Genomic DNA, 12,276 nt, shown 5'->3' on the forward strand with positions numbered 1-12,276 from the left:
GATTTCGAGACAATGAAGGACATAATGGGGCACATTTACTTACCAGGTCACCGGAGTTCACTAAAAGGGTATTGTCACTAAGATTGTGCACCTGAAATCATGAATGTGTCACTTCCAACAGAGTTCACCATCTTTTTTGTGGTGCACCTATAACATAGGGCGTGGGACACAATTTAAAAGTTAAATACTGAGCTCAGTCCGAAAAAATTGGACTGTCCAACAGCACGCCCCCTAATGTGTGTCACATGGAGGCCAGTGCAGCTGGGCCACAAAAGGGTAGTGTGTGACACCCTCAGTAACGTCGTTATTGGCACAACCAAATGTGAGGGGGTTTTGTACAGGAATGGCCATTACTGAAAGTGCGATACACATGCATTGGGGCCCCCGATTTTTTACCGCACCCTGTTCCCAAAGCATCTGCAAGTAAATGCAATATTGATACTTGATTTCTGAAAATGATTTGTCACCTATAACAAAGCAGTAAGGCATTGCAAAATCAGACCTCAATTTATATGCAAAGCTACGAAAAAAAGAAAGCCAAATCAAATTTACAGCAAAATTTAGGGAAAAGATACAAATGTTCATAAAAAGGTTCAGTTCTACCAATATATATATATATTATATATAGTAATCAAATTAGTAATATGATATGGATGTCTGGGAAATCGATGGGCGGTAGCAGGATGTGCTGGACACAAGACTTCTAATCTGAATACCAAACAGTTTTTTCTTAAGACAAATGCTTTGTTATAACCTTATGTGTAAAAGTTCATTTCCGTTATTGTAATCCACACAAAATACTAAATTCTGATAGATATATCGAGGAATCCAAGAAAGAAGAATATATATAAGAAAAGTACTTTTATTCAGGTGGTATTTACTGAGTTTAAATGTATCATTTTTAAATAAATGTGATTGTAAAATACAAAAAAAAATCACTGGATAAATTTAAAAGTTTACAATATGCTACATTCACTAACTCAACAATGATATTTTTGTGTGTGGTAAACAGATGGCTTTCAATTGATATCAAGGTCTAAGGATATTTGTGTTTTCCCCACCATAAAAATACCAGCCCGGAACTGCCTCAAGAGCAGATTGGCCACCTAAATCACTATATTACAAAAATACAAATCTAGTGTCTAAAACTTTATTGAACTCCTCCTATATGGCCATTTTGTTCACAAAAATAATCATCTACCATAATCTACAACCAAAAAAACATTGCAGAAACGTATATAATATGAGAAAAAGACCTGCCTAAAAAGCCAACAGTGGTACAGTTACCCAACTGTGATCATTCCATGAAAAATGTATTTCAAGGAACAAACACAATGCAGAGAACTCCTCTGTATGATGCAAGGAATCCCATTTTCCCTATAATACAGCAACTTCATAGGTTGCTGTCCCGACAGATGTCATCCAGTTCTGATTACTATACACTCACCGGCCACTTTATTAGGTACACCTGTCCAATTGCTCGTTAACACTTAATTTCTAATCAGCCAATCACATGGCGGCAACTCAGTGCATTTAGGCATGTAGACATGGTCAAGACAATCTCCTGCAGTTCAAACCGAGCATCAGTATGGGGAAGAAAGGTGATTTGAGGCCTTTGAATGTGGCATGGTTGTTGGTGCCAGAAGGGCTGGTCTGAGTATTTCAGAAACTGCTGATCTACTGGGATTTTCAGGCACAACCATCTTTAGGGTTTACAGATAATGGTCCGAAAAAGAAAAAACATCCAGTGAGCGGCAGTTCTGTGGGCAGAAATGCCTTGTTGATGCTAGAGGTCAGAGGAGAATGGGCAGACTGGTTCGAGCTGATAGAAAGGCAACAGTGACTCAAATCGCCACCCGTTACAACCAAGGTAGGCAGAAGAGCATCTCTGAACGCACAGTACGTCGAACTTTGAGGCAGATGGTCTACAGCAGCAGAAGGCACACCGGGTGCCACTCCTTTCAGCTAAGAACAGGAAACTGAGGCTACAATTTGCACAAGCTCATTGAAAATTGGACAGTAGAAGATTGGAAAAACGTTGCCTGGTCTGATGAGTCTCGATTTCTGCTGCGACATTCGGATGGTAGGGTCAGAATTTGGCGTCAACAACATGAAAGCATGGATCCATCCTGCCTTGTATCAACGGTTCAGGCTGTTGGTGGTGGTGTCATGGTGTGGGGAATATTTTCTTGGCACTCTTTGGGCCCCTTGGTACCAATTGAGCATCGTTGCAACGCCACAGCCTACCTGAGTATTGTTGCTGACCATGTCCATCCCTTTATGACCCCAATGTACCCTGTAACATCTGATGGCTACTTTCAGCAGGATAATGCGCCATGTCATAAAGCTGGAATCATCTCAGACTGGTTTCTTGAACATGACAATGAGGTCACTGTACTCAAATGGCCTCCACAGTCACCAGATCTCAATCCAATAGAGCATCTTTGGGATGTGGTGGAACGGGAGATTCGCATCATGGATGTGCAGCCGACAAATCTGCGGCAACTGTCTTATTTTCGGGGGAAAAAGGGAAGCTGCTAGGCTTGATACATTGCATGGGCAGGTTGCTATTCTGAGAGAAACAAGTTATTCTAATCCTGGCACAAGTCCTTTTAAGGGAATGTATCCAGTGTTTGCATTGGTAACCTTAGTGTCCAGATATGGGATACAGTCAGTCCCCGCGTTACGTACAAGATAGTTTCCGTAGGTTTGTTCTTAAGTTAACCAGTTTGCGACCGCCCGCCGTGTATTCACGGCGGCAGTTGGGTCGCGCTGCATGGAGAGGGCTCACGGGCATATTGCAGCAAAGGCTTACCGGTAACACCCTTGATCGGTGCTAGCACTGATCTCGGGTGTTTTCACAGCGATGGCTGCCAGCAAAGCTTACCTGGGATCGCCGCTCCCCGTGACGTCATCGGGGAGCGTCGATCTGTCTCCATGGTAGCCTCGGGTCTTCCGAAGACCCGAGACTATTTCGTTTTAACCCCTTCATTACAATGTGCTGATAGCACATTGTAATGAATGAGGAAGAAAATCCCCATATACTGCCATACTGTAGTATGGCAGTAAATGATAGGATCGATCAGACAACCTAGGGTTAAAGTACCCTAGGGAGTCTGAAAAATAGTAAAAATAAAAATAAAAAAAAGTTTAAAAAAAAATTATAATAAAAAAACCTAAAATTTCAGATCACCCCCCTTTCCCTAGAACTGACATAAATATAAATAAACAGTAAAAATCATAAACACATTAGGTATCAACGCGTCCGAAAATGCCCGATCTATCAAAATATGATAACGGTTTTTCAATGCGTTTAACCCCGTAACGGAAAATAGCGCCCAAAGTCGAAAATGGCACTTTTTTTGCCATTTTCAAAAATATTAAAAAATCTATAAAAAGTGATCAAAAGGTCGTACAGTCCTAAAAATGATATAATTGAAAATTTTATCAAATTTTGCAAAAAAATGACACCACCCCAGCTCCGTACACCAAAGTATAAAAAAGTTATAAGCGCCAGAAGTTGGCAAAATCAAAAAAATAATTTTTGTACAGGAGGTTTTAATTTTTGTAAATGTATGAAAACATTATAAAACCTATACAAATTTGGTATCCCCTTAATCGTACCGACCCAAAGAATAAAGTAGACATGTCATTTGGGGCGCTCAGTGAAAGACGTAATATCCAAGCCCACAAGAAAATGGCGCAAATGCGTTTTTTCACCTTTTTCACTGCATTTGGAATTTTTTCCCCGCTTCTGAGTACATGGCATGGAATATTTAATACCATCACTATGAAGTGCAATTTGTTACGCAGAAAACAAGCCGTCACACAGCTCTTTACGTGTAAAAATAAAAAAGTTATAGATTTTTGAAGGTGGGGAGTGAAAAATGGACATGAAAAACAGGAAAGGGCCTGGTCCTTAACCGGTTAAATTTGTATGTAAGTCGAAACTGTATACTTTATAATTGTAGCTCCAGACAAAATTTTTTGTGTCCCTGTGACAAGTGACGAGTTAGTTTTTTTGCTATAATGGGACCAAGGATTATTAATAAAGCTTCATTACAGACACCTTACAGCTGATCATTGCAGCCTAGGACTATAGTAACATCCAGAGACTTCACCAGAGGTCACAGTGGGCAGAGGGGTCCGTCTGTAATTAGGGGTCGTATGTAAGTCGGGTGTCCTTAAGTAGGGGACTGCCTGTACTGGGAATTCATGTTTTCATATGGACCTTTCGAGGAAGGTACATGGTATCAGATAAGTTCCTGCATTTTTTTTTATAGCTTTTGTGTTTTTTTGCAAACAAAATTTTGCTAATTTTGTGTTGAGGATGGTCAACCTTGCTCTTCAAATAAAAAAAAAAAATGCAAAAGTTCAACCTCCAACATATCAGTAAAAAAAATGCAAACATTTCAGGAACTTTTAACGATTCTTTATCCTACTTCATGAACTATTCAGGAATGACATAGACAAGTATAAAGGGGAGAAATACCCGGAGTATCTCTGGAGTCTCATCTAATACTATTTATGAAAACTGTACAATAAGCTTTATGGCCGAATTTAAAGCTTAATGAAGTAAAAATGATTTTGGGCTAATTTTGCCTTTTCTCCTTTCAGCAGTTGGTTCAGCATATGGCTTAGTCTTTTTTTTTTATTTCCATCTATTTTAGGAGTGCCCAACCTGTTTAAGTATAGTAAAGATCTTGGCAGGTGTGTCATTTAGTTATGAAGTGTTCAGCCCTTTCAATGCATATTTTATTGTCAAACAGGTTTTGAAAGGTTATGAGCATAGTTCACACCAGCACTAGGAAAAGTCCCGCAAATTACAGACACTAAACAGGTTATTACTGGGGGGTCTGTTCAACTTTCGTTAGGGTCTCTACAGCAAGGGTAAGCTTAAGCAATTTGGTAAATATCTGTTCAAAATAATGTTATTTAGATCACCTATTGTTAAATTTATTATTTGATTGAAGAAGCATTACAATGTATTTTTTACATATTACAGGTCATAGGGTTTGGATCATAGGCCATGTGACCTGCACACATTTTGTTTTCTGTATTTCTGGTGAAGCAGGAAATTAACTGGATGACTGATGTAAACGAACCCTTTTTAGAGACAAAGAAAGTGCAACTAAAAACTGAATTCCTTCATTTATAAAAAGTCCATAGTTACGCTTTCAAGAATGAAGGGGTATTCTTATTTCGGCAAATGAATGTTGTTGTTTCCAATTGTAAAACTTTCCATTATACAAACAATAACAGTTATTTGCTGAACCGGGAATAACCTTTTAAGAAAGCAAGATCTGTCCAAACAGAATAAAAAGTCCATTGTGACGTTACTAATACATTTAAGAAAGAGGTGTCAGAAGGGACTTTTTAGTGGATTGTTTTGTGGATTTCGTTGTCTGGATTTGCTTTTATTTTACAGTGCCAGGTGCATTTTCTTTTGTCTGTATTCACACAGATATTTAAAGATATACTGCCACGCATAGTTAGATTGTGGTTTCCACACAATTTTTTGCAAATGTTGCATAAAAGTTTTCTTACAGATACAGTCCCTTTTGTGTAATATATATATATATATATATATATATATATATATATATATATAATATGTTGTGTGTGTGGGGTGTAGGTTGTGTCCACAATCTTTTAAAGACTCGTTTTACACTTCTTGGTTTGATGGGTCTACTGTTAGGGTAGGATTAAAGATATCCTCTTTTAGTTTGCGTTGGCCATGTGTTTCCAATCAAATCGGTTAAATGCATGTGTGCACGTCATAAGGAATGATTCAACTGCTGATTCAGGTTTCACTCGTGCTAACATTGCCCGGGGCAAATCAGCACTGCACAAGTTTTATTTGTTTTATCAGTCTATAGAGAAAAGCTGAAAAAGGAGGACCATTCAACTCATAACAAATCAGGGTTCCCAGATCATGTAGTCGCACATTGACGTCATGTTTACATTCCTTAGCCTCAAAACTTTGAGGTGCGGTCTAGGATCTTTGCGCCATCTTGAGTTCATTGTTTCTATTACAGTATATATTAGGAAAATAAGCAAGTAGAAATGACAGGATTTGATCTATGAGCTAGGTTTACCTTAACAATACTTCTAAAAATACTTTGGACACAAATACTCTGAAAAAGTAAACTTAGTTAAAAGTTCATTTGAGGTCTCTCTTGCAAATACCGTTATTGTGAATGTGATACAAAGGCCGACCATCTTGGATCTTTTAGCCCCAGTGAAAAAAGTAGTTGGTTTTTTGGGGCCACATCATCTCTACAAAGTGCCATAGGCTGGTTAGGTTTTTTAACTAAGGATATGGAACTTCATTACGTTTGTGTTATATTCATAATCCATGACCTTTATTCTTTTGTCAGGGGCTTGTTTGTTTTTTTAAATCTATTTTTAATGGTTCCATTCTGAGAAAAATTTCTTTTAAACTTTTCTATTTAAAAATTTCTATTAAATTCTTCTCACATACCTTACTTGTATCAACTTGTGCACATGACCCCCTATCTAGATTAGAATGGTATATAACTATTATAGTGGGGCCTTGCAAGAACCAATACCAATGCAAGCACCTGTTTCAACTCTATTGATGACTGCAAGAAAATGATACAGCCAAAATCTATTGCAATACCTCTAAATTGATCCTGGCTGCAGAGTTATGAGCCTGATAACCACACCCAGGATTTCCCTGCTAGAGCTATGATTGAAGCCTGCCTTGAAGAGTTGATTCTCTTGGCTTAGCTGGGTGTGTGTTTTGTGGAAAGGTGGGTGGATTCATCTAGCTTCTGAGCTGGGTGGTTTCAGGTATGGGTTGATTGTTGGATGGCCAAGCCAGTCGGCTAGAAGGGCGGCGACCAGGAACACCTTAAGTATCTAAACCACATTTCACTTGGGGTGCAGTCACATGTTGCAGTTAAAACTGCATCACAATCAGTTTTGAGGTGGTTTTAGGTGCAGTTTTGATTGAATTTGATTTTGAAGGAGAAACCTGTTAAACAAATCTCATTCACCTGTTGATTTGATGTCTTTCACTTGTTAAAATAAGTAATACCACCAAAAACCACCCCAAAACTAATTGAGATGCAGTTTTAACTGCAATGTGTGAACGCACCCTTAGGGCTGGTTACACTTTCTTAGCTGACTGTAGATAAGGACATTTAAAACAAAATAACTTTATTGGTATTCTATTAAAAAATAAACACACAACGGAAGTATTAGGGCTATCTGTAAAAAGAATAGTCCGACTGCAATACAGGCTGGGTAAGGAAATTCCTGGGGGCCACAGAAGATGCCCAAGGGTGCCGTGCACACAGGACGTGTTATCGCATAATTTAGGTACAGTGTGTTGTTCTCCAGCACTCTTATGATATGTGTCAGAAATTTACATTAAACCCAATGGGAATGCACACCGGTGACCTCTCCATATAGATTCATTAGAGAGTTTATTCACTAGTACATGTCATTTGTCATAAATCTGCCTAACGCGTTTCCCCACTGATGTACATACAGCGGTTCATCAGAGGTTAATTTTAGACAATGGATGAATGAGATGAAGCATCAGAATTGCAGAGGTCTACAATCTGATCGGAGTTCACCTCCTTTCAATTGGTGTACAATGTATGATGTAGGAGGTCTCCCCTCTATCAGCTGGCAATAAATCAACTGACCGCTGTCCGAATTTTGCTGTGGATCCGACTAGCGTTGCCTTAGATTCACTATTATCTACAGCCAGCTATTGTAGAGGATCACCCTCTAATGTCACAGAGCTTTCGCCCCTCACTGTGCTTGTAAAGTTTCAATTCCTAGCTATTAAACAGCAAAGGACGTGCCTCCTATCTTACTGCACACACACACGCCGGCATTGGTAACAGCCGCGTGTGTCGCTAGCATACAAGACTCTTTAAAGCTTAAGCACCGCCCCTAAGGTGTGTGCAAAAAGGGGGGCGGAGTCCCCGAGCTGTATGGGCCAATAGAGTCTCACTGTAAGCTGATGGTTCCGGCGCGTCATCGCGCCAGGATCCAATCAGATCAAGAGGACTTGGCCAAGATATCAGCATCGTATTATATATCGCCTCCGCCTCCCATAGTACGTTACCGAATTGTAACCATAGTAACTAGGGGTAATAATCGCGGCTGTCAACAAAAACGTAAGTTATACTGTTTAAAAGGTGTTTGGACATAGAGAGGTTAGCGTCTGGCAAATACCATTACAAGGTTCTATATAAATCAGCTATTAAGGGCTTGCCTAATAGTTAGATAATGTTGTGATCGAGAAGTTTTCTGTGAGTTATATCACGGGTGACTTTGACAGATGGGGGAGGGGAAGAAACTACATGTAAGTGACCGTTTTACGGTATCCCTGCAATTATATGTATGCTTAGGGGAAATCAGGGGAGTCACAGGAAGCAGGAATAGACTATGTGTTCATTAAGTCCAATGGACTTAATGAACTTAATGAACACATAGTCTATTCCTGCTTCCTGTGACTCCCCTGATTTCCCCTAAGCATACATATAATTGCAGGGATACCGTAAAACGGTCACTTACATGTAGTTTCTTCCCCTCCCCCATCTGTCAAAGTCACCCGTGATATAACTCACAGAAAACTTCTCGATCACAACATTATCTAACTATTAGGCAAGCCCTTAATAGCTGATTTATATAGAACCTTGTAATGGTATTTGCCAGACGCTAACCTCTCTATGTCCAAACACCTTTTAAACAGTATAACTTACGTTTTTGTTGACAGCCGCGATTATTACCCCTAGTTACTATGGTTACAATTCGGTAACGTACTATGGGAGGCGGAGGCGATATATAATACGATGCTGATATCTTGGCCAAGTCCTCTTGATCTGATTGGATCCTGGCGCGATGACGCGCCGGAACCATCAGCTTACAGTGAGACTCTATTGGCCCATACAGCTCGGGGACTCCGCCCCCCTTTTTGCACACACCTTAGGGGCGGTGCTTAAGCTTTAAAGAGTCTTGTATGCTAGCGACACACGCGGCTGTTACCAATGCCGGCGTGTGTGTGTGCAGTAAGATAGGAGGCACGTCCTTTGCTGTTTAATAGCTAGGAATTGAAACTTTACAAGCACAGTGAGGGGCGAAAGCTCTGTGACATTAGAGGGTGATCCTCTACAATAGCTGGCTGTAGATAATAGTGAATCTAAGGCAACGCTAGTCCGATCCACAGCAAAATTCGGACAGCGGTCAGTTGATTTATTGCCAGCTGATAGAGGGGAGACCTCCTACATCATACATTGTACACCAATTGAAAGGAGGTGAACTCCGATCAGATTGTAGACCTCTGCAATTCTGATGCTTCATCTCATTCATCCATTGTCTAAAATTAACCTCTGATGAACCGCTGTATGTACATCAGTGGGGAAACGCGTTAGGCAGATTTATGACAAATGACATGTACTAGTGAATAAACTCTCTAATGAATCTATATGGAGAGGTCACCGGTGTGCATTCCCATTGGGTTTAATGTAAATTTCTGACACATATCATAAGAGTGCTGGAGAACAACACACTGTACCTAAATTATGCGATAACACGTCCTGTGTGCACGGCACCCTTGGGCATCTTCTGTGGCCCCCAGGAATTTCCTTACCCAGCCTGTATTGCAGTCGGACTATTCTTTTTACAGATAGCCCTAATACTTCCGTTGTGTGTTTATTTTTTAATAGAATACCAATAAAGTTATTTTGTTTTAAATGTCCTTATCTACAGTCAGCTAATTACATTATTCATGTGGACATAAACGTTAGTATCCATTATCAATTTTTATTTATTATCACTGGTTACACTTTCTTGTGTTTTGCTTGCTTTGAATCCTGACTGATCCAATATCTTGACTCCCCTGCCTGATCTGGAACCCTGAACCCCAACCTGATCCAGACCACAAACCAATCCCTGAGCCAATATCTTGCCTGATCCAAAACAGTTAACCTTTACCTGAGCCTATATACTGTCTGAACCAGAACCCGGAACCTCAACCTGATCCGGAACCCAAAGTTGGAACTAGGCCTCTTTCCTGCCCAATTCAGAACCATGAACCTCAACTTGATGCAGAACCACAAACCTGTACCTGTGGCTTTATTCTGATCATGAACCCTGAACCCACAACTGATTCTGAATCTAATCTGCACCCTGAGCCCCAATTCTGCCTGTTCCCCGATTCTCTTGTATCTGAATGTCTCTCTAGTAATTTTACTTCTGTTCTGAGCACATACTCCCTGGATTGTCGACCAGTGGTCCCTAACCACTAGGGTTTGCGAGGCTATTGGGTAGGGAATTGGGGATGTGGGCGGGTTCACATCTTGTTTGTGGTAACTCCTTCTGAAGTAACAGCAGGAAAGATTTATTTTTTTGATTGTTCAGAAGAGCCAAGTAAATTGACAACCCCCACCCAGTTCAAAATATTCTTTTTTATTCAGCCAAGACTATTCCCAAGGGCCGTGACAAACTTTTAATGCTCCTTGTTTTTCCAGCAACCTTTTTCTCACTGATTTGCCCTCTTGCACTTCTAATGCTATCTATGTGCTTGCTTGAATCCACCTCCCTTGCATTTTTACTACCTTTGTGTCATTCTATCATGTACAGTGCCCTCGACTCCTTGTTGCATTTATATTGCACTTCATGGCCCCTTGTATTCATATTGCTCCCTGTTACCCTCATGTATTTATAGTGTTCCAGGGAGCAATATGAATACGAGGGGCCATGAAGTGCAATATAAATGCAACAAGGAGTCGAGGGCACTGTACATGATAGAATGACACAAAGGTAGTAAAAATGCAAGGGAGGTGGTTTCAAGCAAGCACATAGATAGCATTAGAAGTGCAAGAGGGCAAATCATTGAGAAAAAAAAGGTTGCTGGAAAAACAAGGAGCATTAAAAGTTTGTCACAGCCCTTGGGAATAATCTTGGCTGAATAAAAAAGACAGAATATTTGAATGATTACAATAGGAAACTTCATATGTGAGTCACTTAAAGTCACATTATTCTGTGTTCACTTAAAGGGTCTGTTAGGCTTTTTTGCTTTAAAATTGAAATATTGACAGTTTAAAATTCTTGCCCAAAATAACAACTTGAAATTTTAAGGGAAGTATTTCTTAACTTACTGAAAAATATATAATGTAACCTCTGTGTACATCATAACTTGGCATTTGTTTTTCACATCCCTAAAATTGTTTGTGGTCTATCCACATGCTATGGACATGTGACCTTTCATTTGTGGCCCCACAATGCATTGCAACAGGAAGTAGGTAGAATATTCGATTTGACTTATATACAAATATACGATTTCACTGGATATAAACGGAGGAGAAAATACACAAAACACATATGGTTTATTTTAGTCATCCAATAAAAGGAACATAGTTTACTTTAAAGTGGATTTATTGCACACACAAACTAATATGTTATAAAAAGTATGTACATGGATGAAGGTGGTATGGGCAGTCTTCAAACCCAAATATTTATTTACACAATTCTAGTGAATGATTCGATTTTGCATCAAAACAAAACCTTTTACTGCTTCCTTTCTTGTCCTATTGAAGAATATCTAACGGGACGTGACAGTTCTACAAATAGCTTAAGGGATTTTCACAGCCTGTTTTAACTTTGTTGAGTCTTTTGTGTTGTTTTGGCTGTCAATGAGCACTAGAGGAGTCTGACGGTGACTATTAATCATTTCTGACACGCTACTGAATTTCTGTAGAGAGAAAAAAAAATTAATCTATTATGAAAAGGATACAAAAAACAAGATTAGATATTATATTACTGTTAAACTTTACAGATATTACTATTGCTGCTGAGGATTGTCTGACAATGTCTAATCGGTCCCAACAGCTTGTCAAACATTTAAAGGACATCTAACATCAGGATCAAGGACTGTAAACCAAGCACACTGACATACTGGTGTGTGCCCCCTCCGGTAGGATCCATGCTTCTTTAAGGTTCTTATACCCTGGTTTTTTTTTTTTAAAAAAGGCTTTTAAAATTATGCACAAGAGCCTGAGGGGCTCAAGGCTCCATAGATGTTAATGGAGCCTGAAGCCCCTTAGGCTGATTTGCATAATTTTTAAACAGAGGCATAAGAAGTTAAAATGAGAGCAGATCCAACCAGAGGGAGCACACAACAGTATGTAAGTGTGTTTGGTTTACAATCCTTGATCCTGATGGTAGATGTCCCTTAAAGTAGCACTCCAACACTACACATCTAGGTATGCAATGGATGATGCAGTCGCACAA

The 12,276-nt window shown here is 39.6% G+C and overlaps 2 protein-coding genes across 10 annotated transcripts in view; one reads left to right on the forward strand and one right to left on the reverse strand.

Annotated features, from left to right (window-relative positions):
- ZNF518A (zinc finger protein 518A) overlaps positions 1 to 12,276 on the forward strand; it is a 157,398-nt gene that overhangs the window by 34,409 nt on the left and 110,713 nt on the right. The window lies entirely within an intron of this gene.
- BLNK (B cell linker) overlaps positions 11,404 to 12,276 on the reverse strand; it is a 125,554-nt gene continuing 124,681 nt past the window's right edge. For all 6 annotated transcript variants that reach the window (XM_072130015.1, XM_072130014.1, XM_072130019.1 and 3 more), the window contains one exon: positions 11,404 to 11,737. In XM_072130015.1, coding sequence (XP_071986116.1) covers positions 11,618 to 11,737 — 120 coding nt within the window. In that variant the 3' untranslated portion in view covers positions 11,404 to 11,617. The remainder of the gene's footprint in view (positions 11,738 to 12,276) is intronic.

The sequence above is a fragment of the Engystomops pustulosus genome, chromosome 11 (genome assembly GCF_040894005.1).
Source record: "Engystomops pustulosus chromosome 11, aEngPut4.maternal, whole genome shotgun sequence".
NCBI classification, from domain to species: Eukaryota; Metazoa; Chordata; class Amphibia; order Anura; family Leptodactylidae; genus Engystomops; species Engystomops pustulosus.